General features: G+C 36.2%; 1 protein-coding gene across 1 annotated transcript; it reads left to right on the forward strand.

Annotated features, from left to right (window-relative positions):
• Positions 1 to 15,743: 15,743 nt before the first annotated feature.
• On the forward strand, positions 15,744 to 15,965 carry K441DRAFT_570104 (uncharacterized protein; the record flags this gene model as incomplete). Its single annotated transcript, XM_067643894.1, has 2 exons — positions 15,744 to 15,827; positions 15,879 to 15,965. Coding segments are annotated over 2 exons (171 nt in total), but the record flags the coding sequence as incomplete, so codon positions are not given.
• Positions 15,966 to 17,023: the final 1,058 nt, after the last annotated feature.

Genomic DNA, 17,023 nt, shown 5'->3' on the forward strand with positions numbered 1-17,023 from the left:
GTTTGAAAGCCCCGTTCGGTACCTGGATACATAATTGCCGCGGTAACATAGCAAATTTTTTCCAGATAACTCCTACATTTAGGGAAGGTCAATTAATTTATGAGTTGTGGCCTTGAGGAAAGTGCGGTCAAGATCCGGGCAGTAACACTTGGCAGTAACTTTACTGCCCAAATCTTTTAATTAGCGGCGGCCTAGCAGGCGGTTAGGGTAGCCAAGGCACTACTTGGGCACCTATTTTACTAGTAAAAGCTATATAAATGCAATGTCCACCAAATACCCGCCGGCCCCGGCATATCCCGCAGGCTGCCGCACGGTTAAACGGAGGTGCACGTACTTTTGTCACCGCCACGTTAATTAACACTACTCAATTATTACCTAAGCTCTATACAAATACGTAGCAATGGCTCCCTACGCTCTATATTAAGATTCTTATCTAAAATAGACGCTCCTACCTTAGTTATTCCTGCCGCCGCGCCTTAGGAAACTTAGTTAGTTAAATAAAAGGCTTACAAGAAGCTATAAAATAAGAACGCGATTACGGCAATGCAGGTAGCTATTTAATTAATCCCCCCTAAACACTTGCTTAAGCCGGAAGCTGGTGAGCACTACAACACTCAAGACTTAGTAGTATAGCGCTTTAATAACTACGCGTTCTCTTAAGGCCGCGAGCTCTGTATAAGTGGTGGCCGAATTATATAGCGACTTTATATAAAATGCAGAGCTTATAGTAGAGAGACTCGCAACTATTAAAAGCTTACTAAGGATAATCGTCAGTAGAAGGATAGGGAAGGTTAATTACTTAAGCGGCCAAATAAAAATATTTTAAAGAAGAATTATCCCTATTACGTCTCTGCTTATAAGCGTATAGATAAAGAAGTTATTACTTAGGTTATAAAAGTTAATAACGGTATATATACCTACGTAGCTATACTAAATCCTTTCTCTCTTCTAAAATATAGGAACCGTTAGCCATAGTATATAGAAGTTATAGCGGAAGCCCTTAACTACTAGGCTGCCAACGCATCTATAGGAGAGGTATGGCGGCTTCTATCCGCTAATAACTTGCCGCTAATAAGTAGTCGTAACTACTAGAATATAGGAGGGTAAGTACGTTAGGGTAAATAGATAGGAGGTATAATAAAGCAGGAGCAATTTACGGAGCTCTATTTAGCTCTCTAATAAGCCGGCTTCTATACTCGCTCGCGTATCTATATGGAAGTTAATACTAAAACAGGTAAGCTTACTATTTTATTTTATAAGATCTAAGAGGTGGTAAGATTAAGGCGATAGCGAGATTAAGGTAATGGTAAGATTAGGGCGATTATAATATCTAAGCAACAATAAAACTCTATTAAGAAGAATATTCCCCTTTATCTAAATTACTTGCTAGCCTTCTAAATAGGTATATCTTATAGTTTTAAAGAAAGAATAGGAAAGGAATAAGTTACTATAGTGGATTTAGGTCTATTAGATAAGCGCCTCCTTTAGCCCCTATCCCGGCAGTATAGATAATATAGCATTTTCCAGTATATCTAAGTTATAAATTAGTATGGTGGGACCCACTAAATATAATAATCTAACTGTGCGGTGGTATGTCTTAGAGTACTTTGGTATTAAAGCGCCCGGAATATTTATTTGCTATCTACTACTAACTTAATACTAACTTATTCTTCTCCCTAGGTAACCCTACCTCTTAAGTCCTTATTTAACTTACCTTTATAACTCCTAAATAAATTACTTTTATACGTTAATTTGCCTCTAGCTTCTATATTTATACTAATATAACATTCTCTACAAACTAGCTCCATATGCCGCTATTAACTATAGTAATAATAATAAATACTGGCAAGACAGTTCTAATTATATACTTAATTATTATATCTAAGGCTGAGTAGGTGTTTAAAGAGATATTGTAACGTGGCCCGCCTCCACGTCGCCATACGGCCAAAAAGACTAAGAGTGCTTGCGAACTTGTCGCAAGCGCGGCGGGACCTAATATATATACTCTTACAATTGCCCTCTCCTCTACGCGCTCGTCCCCGAGCGCTCGCAGGGATTCCTCTATGCGCCTATTCCGGGCCACAGGGATTAAACGCTAAGAGTATTACTATATTAGTTAGTCCCCAGTAATATAAGCGATTGGACTTAGCTAACCCGCCTTATTACACGGATGTGTATTAGACTATACTAGAGCAAAGTAACCGCTGGGGATTAAACCCATAACACCTGGCCCCGGTAAGTTCGCAAGCACAATTATAACGTGGCCCGCCTCTACGTCGCCATACGGCTAAAAAGACTAAGAGTGCTTGCGAACTTGTTATAAGCGCGGCGGGACCTAATATATATACTCTTACAGATATATAACTTTATAAACGAGTTTATATTCCACGATATACCTACCCTAAAGGTTTATATTAGTGATTAGGGAGCTAGATTTATATTAGCTACCGAAAAGCTTACTAAGAAGGATATCTAGATACAACTCTATAAGTAGCACGTTATTAAAAATATTAAGATAATATTAGTTAATAGTAGCAAGTACTTAAAGGAGAAGTGGAAGATATTAGATAACTTAATTTGGGCGTATACTAAGTTAGAGAGTCCTACTAAACTTAAAGCTAATTATAATGCACTTATGCGTTAACTTAGCTAACTAAAGGCTCTTAAAATTAAAGATTACTAGGGCCTAAGGGAGGCCTACTTTAATAGGGCTTATATTTATTATTACTGTAATCTTAGTGCCAATACCTTATAGAGGGGCGAATTAATTTATCTAGTGATAAAAGTAAGGTTATTGTTGGGAATAAAGGCAAATGGTCACCATATAAGGCATATTGCCATCACGTATAGCAAGTTGCCATCACGTGCCGCCGCGGCACTAGCGTGGTAAGGAACCTTAAGTTCCTCACCCCTTTCTTTAAGAAGAAAAGAAGAACAATAACTATCATACTATCTACGAACCGTAGCTACGTAATATCCCCTTATAAGTCCAACACTAATTAGTGGTTAACTTCACTGTTATACTATAGAATAGTTAGGTATTACTAAGAAGAGATAAGCTACTGTACCAGTGCTACTTATACTAGAGGAAGCTATCTTTTAAGGTTAGAACTGGTCCTAAACCTTAAATAGAACTCTTTCATAAATCTAAGGATCTAAAAGGCCAGAACTAGTCCTAAGCCTTTCTAAGATTACGGATTCTTGCGTCCATTACGCAAAACAACACACTTTATAAGTCTTCGCGATTTAAGGCCAGAACTAGTCCTAAGCCCTATAACCGCAAATACACGTTATAAACGCGTACTAAACGACAAACGCGTACTAAACGATAAACGCGTACTAAATAACAAATACACATCACAAACGCGTACTAAACGACAATCCCTACACTAATAACACTTCTCTCCCTCCAAAAACATGGCTACGCCTACCTTAAATAACTAGAAAAACTCCTTACCACTAGGGGTAGCTAAGCACGCGAAACTTATTAATAAAGATTAGGACGAATTCGCCTTTAATATAACAACTTATACCATAAAATAAGTTAACGGCTTTCTCCTACACTATATTATATTCTACTAAAATAGATGCTACGCCAACTTACAACTATGGGAGTATTTTAGGAAGGATTTTATAGGATAGACTGCTAATACCTGGGCACTTAGTAACGTTAATATTGTTTAAAACTTTTAAGACTTCTTTTATAAGAATGGGGTATATATTACTAAGAACGGTAACCCAATTACTAGCAATATTTAGGCCGTTATTACTAGTGTAGAAGAACTAATATAGACAGAAGCTAAAATTATACGTTAACTACGGAAACCTAAAAACAACCCATATTCTTCAGAAGGCAACTTTAATTCGTATTAAAACCCCTAAAACGCTAACCCCCTACCTAGAGCTACTCTCCTACCTAGAGGTGCTCTCCTACTTAAAGTTACTCCGCCTCTACCTCCTCTACTCCAGCTAACCGGTAAGCCTTTACTATAAGAAGTTATAAATCTAATAAAGGTATATTCGGACAAAGAGAAGAAATTTAGAGGAGAATTATATAATATACTTAGAGCAAAACTATAGGTCTTTTATAACTGTTGTAATAAGGTTAGAATTTAACGCCACTAGTACTATTACGCTTTCTCTATTATATTAAAGGGACGGGCGGCAATATTCTATTACAACTATATTACGGGTAAAAACTATAACTTTAATATAATGCTTCAGCTTACTAGAGCCCACTTTAAGACTAATAAGAATTGTTAACTTTATATATCCAAATGGCGGGAGACTATGTTTTAGAGAGTTATTACTTCCAACCTAATAAAGACTTATTTAGAGTACCTTTAACTACTCTTTAATAAACTCTAGAAAATCTAACGTAGCCTTACTAAAACTTACTAAAATAAGAACAGCTTAAGGGACTAGGTTATTTTAGCATGCTATAGCATTCCTAAGTGTAACTTAGCGCTATATAAACCTATAGATACGTTTAAAGGAGTATATACTAAGCTACGCTCNACTATAGGTACTATAATGCGAATATAAGAATCTTAATAGTTCTATACCGAAAACCCTACCTAACTAAGTATTCCTAACCAATATAATTATAACTGGACTAATTAAATATATAGTAGCCGCGGTAGGGAATATAGAAGAGGGTATAATTAATATTAACTATAAGGTAATTATAGAGGTTCTTATAGAGGTTTATTTTAAAGTAATCGCTAAAAGAAGTGCTACGTTTATAAGAAGCTAAATTGCTAGTTAACTAGATACTCCCTTAATAAGCGAAAAGAGGTATATAATAAGTTCCGTTAGAGTATAAAAAATGTCAAAAATTACAAGGTTACTATGGCCTACTTCTAAAGCTTCCTAGTTTAATATAAAGGCGTAAAAGACCTTAAGGGTAAGGTTAATAAGACCGAATAGCTCCTTATAGATATGGAAATTAAGAACTACTTACCTAACCAATACTTTACTAAGTATAGTGAGGTAAATAGCATATAAACCATTGCTATCCTTAATAACTAATCTACGCTCCATTCTATTATAAAGTTAAATATCTTTAATAAGCCAAAGGAGAGCTCCGCGATTTCCTTTAATAATAAATACTTGGCAAATATCTTCTATAGTATTATACCGGATACTAAAGCCGCAGGAATATCTATAGTAGGAGAACCTTAAGTTCGAGCTCTTTAGCAGCTTAATAGCTTTGTTTAGATTAACTATTTAACGGCAGGCTAGCATACAATTTATTTTAGTAAAGGTACTATAATCTCTCTCGGCATAATTAGGGTTCAAACCCCCTTAGAGTACATTAGTTTTTACGTTATTTCCATAAATACCCTATTTCTATTTTGCATTAGAGATATAGATAAATTAGGCGTTAAGCTTAATAACCTTAAGAATGTACTTATCTAAGGAGATAATTAGGTGCCTATTATGCGCAAGTAGGGTTACCCCTAGTTACTCCTTTATTAACTAGAAAAGAGTATTACTTAGAGCCACTTAACTAAGTTAGAGTTACGCCAACTACACCGTCGTTTTAGCCACCTATCCATTTATTAATTACTTAGGGTTCTTTAGCAAGTAGGCTATAAAGTTAAGGTTAAGGCAATTAAGCATCTTATAAAGTATTACTATTACTACTAAATAAACTAAAAGTCCCCTAGCCGATTTAAGTTCACCCTTAAGAATAACTACAACTTTAACTTCTATATCGTCATTAACGTTATATATCTTAGCGGTAAGCTAGTGCTCTAAGTTATTAACTTCTTAACCTCCTTCTAAGCTGCGCGTTTCTTAAAAAATATATTAGCTAGAAACGTATAGGAGACCCTTTGGTTATACTAGATTAATATCTATTTAGGACCCCCTAATTAAATCGTCTATAATATAGGAAAGAACTTCTTATCTATAGAGTTTTAATAATAGATAAAGGCAATAGCAATTAAGGTTAAGGAAGTCCCTATTAAGGCATATAATAGTATTAGAAAAGTGGAATAATATTATACGCCATTACGCCGCGTATATAAGATTATCTCTTTAAAACTAAAGGACGCTAGTGAAGAACTTACCTTATAAATAGCTGTTAAAGCTGTTAATAATTCCATTAGCCCAAATAGACTCGTACCTATATTGCTAGTCTTTAGCGCCTACCCTTAAATAACTAATAATTCTTTACTATTTCCCTCCGTTATATAATAAGCTAAGGCTATTCACAAGGCAATAAAGGAGGTGCAACATCTCTACGCCACACGCTAGGTTAACGACATACTAGAAATAAGAAATAGCCTAAATACCTTAACTATACTTAACCTGCCACTCCAGTCTAAGGTACGCGTATAACATAAAAAGGGAGAATAGTTAGGCCTATACTAACTCATTATAATTAATAGTTAAACTTATACTATTTAGATACCTTATAGACCTACTTAATTCCGTTTAACTATTATTAAGCCTTACTATAAAGATAATAATTCCAAGCCTTTATAGGATGCCCCAGAAGATACCCTAAAAGAAAACCACAATTAATATACTCTAGAAGGCGACTACAATCCCAATATAATTATAGTAGATACGCTATAACCACGACGCGGTAGAGGTCGCCCGAAGGGATTATAAAATCACTAATATCTTATTAATTTTAAAGAATAATTTGTTGCCGCCATTAAGAATAGAGTTAAGTTATTAATAGCCTTTTTAACAGCTAAGGAGAAGGCTAACTTTAAACTCGCAAAACAGCTTTAAAAGGAAGGTTGTATTATAACTCCAGGAGCTCCTTTCTAAGCATCCGATAAGTAGGAGATCGATAGTCTTATTATAAGAGGAGTCTTTAAATTCAAAAAGTATAACCCTACTAAGTTTAATAGAGTTTATATCTTTAAGTTAAGAATAGTTAATAAGATTAAGGGCAAAGCTACTAACGCCCTATTTAAGAAATTAAGGCTTGTCATCTAAGATTATAATAATAATAGTAAGAAGGTAATTCTTACGTAATCTCCTATAATTTAATAAGCTAGTTAGCAAGTTATTATTACGCTAGCTCCCTCCTTAATAAAGAACGGAATGGCGGTTTATTTATAAGATATTACTTAAGCCTATACTTAATTAGAGACGCCCCTTTAGCGCTTAATACTGGCATACCTTCTAGAGCAAATTCGCTACCAGTATCCTAAAGATACGATCATAGCTGTGCTTAAGCCATTGTATAAAATCGCAAAGGCAGAAACTCACTAGTAGGCTACCTATAGCAAGCACTATAAAAAGAAGCTTTTAATAACTACTTCTATATTTAATCCCTACTTCCTTATTACAACTACGGGAACCCTATTTGGAATTATCAGTATATAAACTAATAATATAATTATCTTAGGAGATAACCAATTCTTAGCTCTTAAAGAGGATAAGCTAATAAAGGCAAATCTTATAGCAAAGCTAAAGGAAAAGCTTAACTTAACAATACTATTACTCTTTAATAGATGCATCCTTTCCCTAAATAAGGATTCTATTGCTTTACGCCAGAAGGGTTAAGGCAAGAAGATTAACGTTATTAACATTAATTCTCTAAAGTAAGGATATATAGAGTAACGTGCTTGCGGAGCTTATATTGCTTCTATCTATTAACCTAAGACTTTATTTAATATCTCTATTACGGCTTAACACTAAAAACTAACTAAGGACGATATCCTTACCCTAAATAAGCGTCTTTTCTAGCAAATAAACTATCTTAATTAGGGACTACTCTATATACCTATTAATCTTCCTACCGCCAAGCTCTTTATATTTGTTAATAGATTATTTATAAATAATAAAGATTTTAGCTCCCAGTTAGGATATAAGATTATTATCACGAACGAATTTACTAGAGAGAATAACTTCATAATTTATAGCAATCTTATTTATTAAAGCTTAACTAAGAGCAAGCGCGTTACTTAAAGTATTTTAGCATTAGAGATATATAGAATGGTTGGTGGAGTTAATATAGCAATTGCAATTAGAACTACCCTAAAGATAATTATAGATTAACTTAAACTTTCTATTATCCCTATAATCGTGTGCACTAACTTATATTCCCTCTATAAGTATTTAGTTAAGCTCGGTACTATAAAGGAGAAGCGCCTTATAATTAATATTATAGCACTTTGGCAATCCTATAAGCGTTAAAAACTCTTTAAGATTTAATAAATTAATAGCTAAGATAACCCGGTAGATGTAATAATAAAGGCGAACCTAAACAAGGCACTAGAGACGTTTATTAACACAAATACTCTATATATACGAGTTAAAGGTTAGGTTAAAAGGGAGTCCCTAGAAATTTCTTAGTCACATAAGGTCTTAAGATGTTTAGGAACTTTAACCGGCGGTCAAAGTTGTCTAATTAGTTAGATTCTGCAAACCCTAACTCAAACCAGCCAATTAGGATTTTCTATCCCCAAGATAGAAAATCGCTATTAGCTCGCTTACCGCTAGCGCCTTAGCGGCCCTACTAACAAGATACCTACCCATAACTTATAAGTAAGAAAGCACCACATGCGAAGGGGCAAATTTTGGGACAGCGAGACTTATATTACAATAGTAATAGTAAGTAAAAAGAATTAATTTTTTGTTCCGCTAGTTAAGCGGTATATATATATAGATAGCAACCACAAAAGAAGAGTTGCTAGTATTAGAAATAAAGGCAAATAGTTACCATATAAGGCATATTGCCGTCACGTATAGCAAGTTACCATCACGTGCCGCCGCGGCACTAGCGTGGTGAGGAACCTTAAGTTCCTTATCCCTTTCTTTAAGAAGAAAAGAAGAATAATAACTATTATACTATCTACGAACCGTAGCTACGTAATATCCCCTTATAAGTCTAACAGTTATATAAGGACCTTATATTACTAGAAGTCGTTAATTAAATTAAGTTAGTAATTAATAAGAGGTTTAAAAAGTATAAGAGATTAAAATATAAGGATTATAGAGAGTCTTTCCGGCTTTAAAATACTTATATATTTTGGTTACTATAGGGTTAAGTAATTAATAAGGCTATTAGGCTTATATGGGATAAATAGAAAGTTGTTAAATCTAACTATAGACAGTTTAGCTAGCTTGCTAAGGACAGTAAGAAGTATAGGCCGCTTAAAAGCGATCACGTTATTACCCGCATATATTAGCGGCTCCTAGAGTTCTATATACGAAGATTTAATACTAAGGACGGCTATAGCAAATACAGCTACTATTTAGAGTAAGGTAACTGTAATCTTCCTATTTAATATAGCCTCCTATATTATTATTAGATAGAAAAGGCTCTATAGAAATTAGTGTTGTTGCTATTAAGCCTTCTTTACCCCTAATAGCTACTTAACGGGCCGCCTGTTATTAGATTTAATTAGCAATTAAGTTATAACACCTAACTTAGTCCTAATAATAAAGCTATTACCAACGGTAACTGCTTTAGCAATAATGGAGCAGATATAGCATTAGGTGCGGCGACTGTAGTATATAATATAATTACTAAATTATACCCTACTAAGCAAGCAGAAGTTCTTATAGACTTATTTTAGTAGTAGACTTAATAGCTTCTTCTTAAGTTTAAAGGGGTGCGTAGAAAGGATAATACTATACTAATAGAGCTACCTAATCTGGTCTAGACTTTAAAGGTAAAGTTTAAAAAGAAGGGTAAGGCTAATAAACGTGGTTTTACTGGCCTTAAGTAAGCTAAGAGGGCTGTAAAGCATAAAAAGTAGGTAAAATAACAGAAATCTTAACAGAAGAAGAGATAGAGATTAGTAGTAGGGGTCTATAAGGAGCTTAAAATATCGTTAAATACACTACCTATATTAACTGCACTTATGAGACTACAGTGCTTACTATAAGCGGCTGCTAATAAGCGGAAACGTTAGTTAACCTAGTTGTTAACCTTATCCAAATCCTCTTAAGAGTAACCGTCGATAATGTTAAATATATTCGTCCGTCTATATCCTACACTAGTATCCTCTAGCTAGAACTCTAAAGATTCTAATAACTCCGATAACTCCCTTACGCAGCTAAATACTTAGGACTTTAGGTCGTCACAATTTAAAATATAAGCTATAGTTATTCTACCTATATAACTAAGTAAGGTCCTAACCACGAGGGTTATTATATATTTTATTAATACATTAAATTCGTTAGGTAATTATTATATCTTAAAAAAGGAGCTCTTGCTACACCTGGCCTAAAAAGACCAAAACCAACCAAAAGAACCCTGAAAAACACCTAGAGAATCCCCCTAAGATGCATACATCGTAGGGAAGGCACACGTTAAACAACGGTGGCTCGCACTTGCGCGCGACCGCTAAAACTACGCCTAGCAATGGCCCTCTATAATAAAGACGGGCGAATACCATATTATAAAGCGGAAATACCTCTATTAAGAAGGCATCTAATAAAATATAAAGCCTATTAGATGCGTCTAGTATCTAAAATTATAGGGGAGTAACTGTTAGCTATAATAAACTAATATAGCTAGTAGAATGGCTTCGCTAGTCTAGTAAACCTTAGGCGCCCCTTTAGTAAACCCTTAATTAAATCCTCTAACGGCTAAGTAAAATTAAAAATAAGTATAACCCCCCTTTACTGGTGAACCGCACCTAGGCCGCTATAGCTATACTTTTATAGTATAGGGAACCTACCCCCCTTAAGTTAATAACCGGGTATATAATTATAATATAACTAAATATAGAATAAGTAGAAGGGCTTAGGGGATAATTAGAAATAGAAGTCCTTATAGAGATATATAAAGAGGTTTATAATACTGTTATAGTCTAATACCTTAAGAGCGGAGATATTAGAGTTACCCTAAAGGATTAATAGGCAAAGAAATAAGCTATAAGGGTAGGGGATAGGCTAGGAGAATGTATTAGCATAAAAGTACTCTATAAGGATTACCTAGTTAAAGTCCTAGTGGTTCCTATAAGCCTTAAGGTAGAAAAGGGACGCTAGGTGGATAATATAGTAATTATATAGGAGATAGTAAGATAAATGGAACGCCTTATACTAGAACTTGAAATCACCCAAATCTAATAGCTTTAATAGGAAAATATAAACTAAGTATATAATAAGAATAATAAAAGGATATAAGGGTCGCTGGAGACTTGCTAGGGAGATACTAGATAAACGCATGGCTCCCTTATCGTCAGTATATATATACTAGGAATGCAAAAACTCCTTATCTAAAAAGGAATAATTATAAATAGCCTTATATATAATATAAGGCTCTATAACTATAGACTACGCCTAGAATAATGCTATTACTATATATAATAGGGACACACCTAATCTATATGCGTAGTATAGGTATACTGCGGCCACTATATAGGCCCCTATAATATAAGATATTGCTTAAATTAAGACTAAATAAAATGTATAAACTGCCACTAAAGCATATATAAGGCGTAGGAGAGAGAAGACTGCATTAAATATAGGAGACGGAAGGTAAGGGCTTAATAGCTGCGGAAATAACTATATACTAGGTTATATAAATGGAAATAATAGGCGATAAGCTAGGGGGACGTAGGCGCCTTTTTAGCGTTTTCTACCTTTAATACTAGAGGGCTAGGCCAGCTATCCTAAGCCTTAATAGGCCAGAAGTGATGCCGCGCGATATTACTAGACTAATTAGGGATATAAGGGTCACAGGGGATATAAGGGAGAGGACGCCCTGTAGAAAGACCCCTATAGATAGCGACAGTAGGCTTAAGACTAGGATAATTAAGAATTAGACTTAATGCGGTAAATATAATATTTATAGCTAACCTATAAAGGGTATATAGCTGACTAGTAAGAATAGGGGAAGAACTAGTAATAGTAACAGATTTAGATATAGAAGCGCTAATAAGAATATAAGATATGGGAATAAAAAGCTCTATATAAAATAAGTAGTAACTAGGGTGTAGATATAAGAGATAGAAGCTCCAAATATTTTAGAGAAAGTAAAAATAGAAGAAGTGAGGAATAAAGGAGAGTTAAAGGACCCTCGCTAGGGGTCCGCTACCTATCTATTATATAGTATAACTACGGCAATATAAACCACCGCCTTGTAAGGCCCCTACTAGATAGTCTAGACCTAGAGAAATATTATATCCTTGCTATATAAGAACCGTATTATAATACCTTTATATAATTAATATACTGCCCCTAAGGATTCTAGCTTCTATATAAACTAAAAGTAGCTATACGCGTGTGCTTTATAATTAGCAAGGCTATTAGCCTATCCTTATAGTTATAGTAGGCAGTTAACCTAGATATTATAGTTATAATAATCTAAATATATAGGGGACCGGTATAAATTATTAATGTATATAACCCTAGGGTTAAAGGGGTCCTATAAATAGAGAATATTATATTAGTAATAAGCTTACTAAAAACTAAAGATATAGAGTTTATCCTACTAGGAAACATAAACCTCTACTACCCGCGGTAGGGGGGCATCTATATTGCTATAGATTAATAGTTAAAGTGCCTACTAAGAGCTATAGATATCTGGGGCCTTAAGCTAGCTACCCCCCTAGGAGTAATTATATAGTAATAAGGCACTGCTAGAAGTATAATTGACCTTATATTTATAGATAAAGGCCTATACTAGAGACTTAAAAGGTATAACCCTAAAGAAGAATAGGCACTTACCCTAGACTATATCCCTATTTAGATATAGCTAGACCTAAATACTAAAGCGTAATTAAATAGAAAAAGATACGCAATAAGGAAGCTGTTAGGTGAAACCTAAGTAGATAGTTATATAGCCGTAAGGTATGGGCGACCCTGGGGCAACCTAGGGGTAACTCGCCCGTAAGGCACGTGCTCTACACGTACCTAGGGAAAACCCTTCCTACCTCGTATATAGACTCCTCCTTTTCCCTTAAGGATTCGTCTCTGTCTATATAATATACCTATTATTCTATTATTGGACTCCCTATCCACATCCTTACCTTATATTTAAATCCTTACTAATCCCCTTAGGAGGATAGCCGGTTTAATTTTTCTATAATGCCTCCGAAAAGAAAACCGACGCCTATACCCGATGGTAATACGCTAGCGATGCAACCGCAGAACGCTTTAGGATCTAGTGTAGACGAAACCGCTAGAAGCATACTAGTAGCATCTAAGCCATTCTCTAAATCCTAAAATGATTAGATATCTACGAACGCTAAAGACCAGTTTAACTTATATACCTAGGCTTAATAGGAGCTTAGTAAGGTTACTAGCGTCCTACCTAATACCGCTGATATAAAGGAGCTAGATAAGCTAGCTAAGAAAATAGCCAACTTATAGAGCATTATTGATTCGATAAAGCCCTCCTGTTACCTCTTTAGTAAAGAGTACGAGTTATATGGCGAACGTATACGCCGATTAAATCTCGACGCCCTAGTTAAGAAGTCACCACCTGATATTAGCGGTACTACTTAACAGTATTTTAACTGGTGGATTGCCGCAGTTAAGAACCGATTTGAGGTTAATGACGCTGACTACGACTGTAAGCGACGCACGCGTTAGGCCATTAAAGGTCTTATAAAAGAGAAGATAATCGCCCAACTAGTTTATTGCCGGTTAGGCACTAAGGATAAGGGTCCCTTACTATGGGACGAATTTAAGACTATGGTCTAAGACTAGATTAGGAACCCTATAGTAAGACGCTTTAATAACGCTACAACGTACTATATAGCTGTTATGAAGGAGAACTAGAGGTTTAACGTCTTCCTAGCCTATATACGTAGCTTAGAGGACCTCTTCTTATATACCCCTTTTGTTAATCCTAAATAATAAGTAGACTTTTAGTTCTTATGTCTTCCAGCCTACCTATAAGTAGAGCTCTTCCGCCAGAACTTTGCCTAATAGGTGAGAACTGTTAAAAACCTCTTTAACGAAATCTGCTGTGTAGAGCAATTGCTTAATACCATAAAGCTCGCAGAAGATCGCGTAAGTGGCAGCGGCAAATCATTGCGTATAAAGCGCGGTTGTAGCATAGGCTTTATAGACTTAGGCTTAGGGAACAGAACCTAAAAAGGGCGACGCTTTTCTAAGTAAACTCCTGGGGAGACTACCTAAAAGCCGGATGGCTTAGGGGACCCCCCGGATGCTAGTGCTACGTAGGCGAGTTAAAGGACCGTAGGCGGCCACCGTAAGGAACACTAGAAGTAGGCTAAAGAGAAGTTAGCTTAGGCTTTGGAAAACCTAAAGCCCTAGTAGTGTATCTTTTTTGACTGTAACTAGGGCCTAATATAGAGGGAGAGAAGAAACGTATTATGGTATATATTGCGATAGATATGCCCTAGGGCGAAGTCCGCCTACGTACCTTATACGATAATAGGTGCCAAATTAACCTTATTAATTAAGACGTTGTCTATAGGTTTAACCTGCCTATACGCTATACGCTACGTTTATATAAACCTATCGCACGTTTCCTTAATAGTAACTAGATGATAATCTGGGATGCTTATAATCTAACGGTTACCACTAGTGACTTCTAGGGTACCCCTCGTACTATCGGCCCACAGACCTTTTAGGGCGGCTTATTTAATAGTTATAATATAGTTCTTAAATAGGATTAGCTTATAGAAGCAGATCTATTAATTAGCTTCCGTTCTAGATAGTTTGTTTAGGGTACTTTAGACCCTAGACGCCTTTAGATAGTTACCCTTAACGCTCTCCTAGTAGATATTAAGGCTGGCGAAATAGTCTATTTGCTATGGCTAGAAGACTTCTTCTTTACGCCGGTTGTAAATATAATAGAGGACCTGTTATTACTGGTAGCGAGTACCTGTGCAGACCCTCCGGATATAGAGACACTAGTTGTGAATATAGTAGAGGACCTGCCGTTACTAGCAGCGAGTACCTGTAGAGACCCTCCGGTGCCGGCGCAGATCACCTATATATAAGGGGGAGGTGATTGAAACCCTAAAACTATTAAGTATACTACAGTAGAGCTGTATGTACTCTCTATGCGAGTATACCTACAAAACGCATGTCAGCCGCACCCTTCTTTTCACTGGCTCCCGGAAGCACACTACTATATAATGGTCGCTTCGACCTCCGTGGCCCCCGGCCTACCAAATGTATACAAGGAGGAAATTGATGTCTTCTCTAACGAGCTAGTAAGCATGCTACCGCAGAACTCTGAGTACGACCATGCGATTAACTTAAAAGAAGGCAAGACGCTACCGCAAATGCCCCTCTATAACCTCTTATAGAAAGAGTTATAGATCTTATAAGAGTACCTGGACAGTGCTCTCAAAAAGGGCTGGATTAGGCCCAGTAAGTCGCCTACTAGAGCGCCTATCCTCTTTGTGCCGAAAGTAGACGGTATAATGCGGCTATGCGTCGACTACAGACGCCTAAATAAGATCACGATTAAAAATTGGTACCCCCTACCACTAGTCGGCGAACTCTTTAATAGGCTTAGCTATGCGAAGATATTTATAAAGCTAGATCTTTATGATACGTACTATAGGATTTATATTAAAAAGGGAGACGAATAGAAGACCGTATTTAAGACATGCTATGGTTACTTTAAGTACCTAGTAATGCCCTTTAGTCTTACTAACGCCCCTATAACTTTTCAGAGCTATATTTATAAAGCTCTAGGAACCCTAGTGGATACTATCTACGTAGTCTACCTAGATAATATTCTTATCTACTTAAATAATAAGGATAAGTACGTTAAGCACGTTAAGCAGGTACTATAACAGCTCCGCGCTTGGGGCCTATACGCTAAACTATTAAAATGCATCTTTTATACTAAGAACGTTAAGTTCTTAGGCTTTATTATTACCCCTAGGGGTATTGTAATAGACCCTAACCGCGTAAAAGCTATTAAGGAATGGCCTAAGCCTAAGTCCTATAGGGATATCTAGGTCTTCCTTAGCTTTGCTAACTTCTATAGGCAATTTATCTGGAACTACTCAGATACCGCATACCCCCTATACGCATATCTTGTATAGGCATATTACAACCCGACGTTAGATGGGGAGAAGAAGAGGAAGCGTAAGTCAAAAGGGCCTACTAAATGGTATCAACCCTGGTCCTGGCCCGATAACACGCAGTAGGCGTTTTGTAAGCTACGCGCTGCGTTTATATAGGCTCCTTTACTTCGCTACTTTAACCCTAATCTACCCCTAATGGTAATTACTAACGCTTCCGACTATACCTATAGCGGTATACTTCTGCAGCCTTTAGGGTAAGGAGATTAACTCTACTAGCACCCAATTGCTTATTGTAGTTAGAAGCTTACTAGCCTAAAAGTATAGTACGATACGTATAATAAAGAACTACTCGCTATAGTGCAATGCTTTAAGATGTGGCGCTATTACCTTAAATACGCCGCGTATGTAACGCGCGTGCTCTGTGATTATAATAATCTCCGGTACTTTATAACCACTAAGAGCTTATCTGCTTGCTAGGCCTAGTACGCTAAGAAACTGGCTAAGTTTAATTTTAAGATTGAATATAAGCTAGGCAAGATAAATCCTGCTAATATACTATCCTGGCGCCCGGATTATGCTAAAGGCTTTAAAGATAGTAGTAAGAGGATACTCCTTAATGCTATACTGCCTACATTATAGCAAAAGTTGCGGGTTATGGGCCTTATAGGCGGCCCTAGTACTACTATACTACACTAGCGAGTAGTATATATATAGTATGCGAGTAACTCTTATAAACTTGGCGCCGGCAAACTAGAGCGTCCTGCTATTCTCTTTAAGACCACTTTAACCGGCCTAATGGCGTTTAACCCTAGGGAAGACCCCTTAGCCTAGGCTATAGTCCCCCGCGACGACCTAGCGAGTTACCTATATATTATATATTACTTCGCTAGCACCGACTTTGCGCAGAGTCTCGTGCTATGGCAAGAAGTAGTAGTAGCTGCTTTAGCCAAAACGGCGTTTATGGAATAACCCCCTAAGTTACTAGTTAATTTTATTCGTGGAGTACAAAAAAGGGACGCCTTTACACGCTCTATATGTGATTAGTTAACTTAAAAACAAGTTCCTGCCGGTAATAA

The sequence above is a fragment of the Cenococcum geophilum genome (assembly GCF_001692895.1).
Source record: "Cenococcum geophilum 1.58 unplaced genomic scaffold K441scaffold_32, whole genome shotgun sequence".
NCBI classification, from domain to species: Eukaryota; Fungi; Ascomycota; class Dothideomycetes; order Gloniales; family Gloniaceae; genus Cenococcum; species Cenococcum geophilum.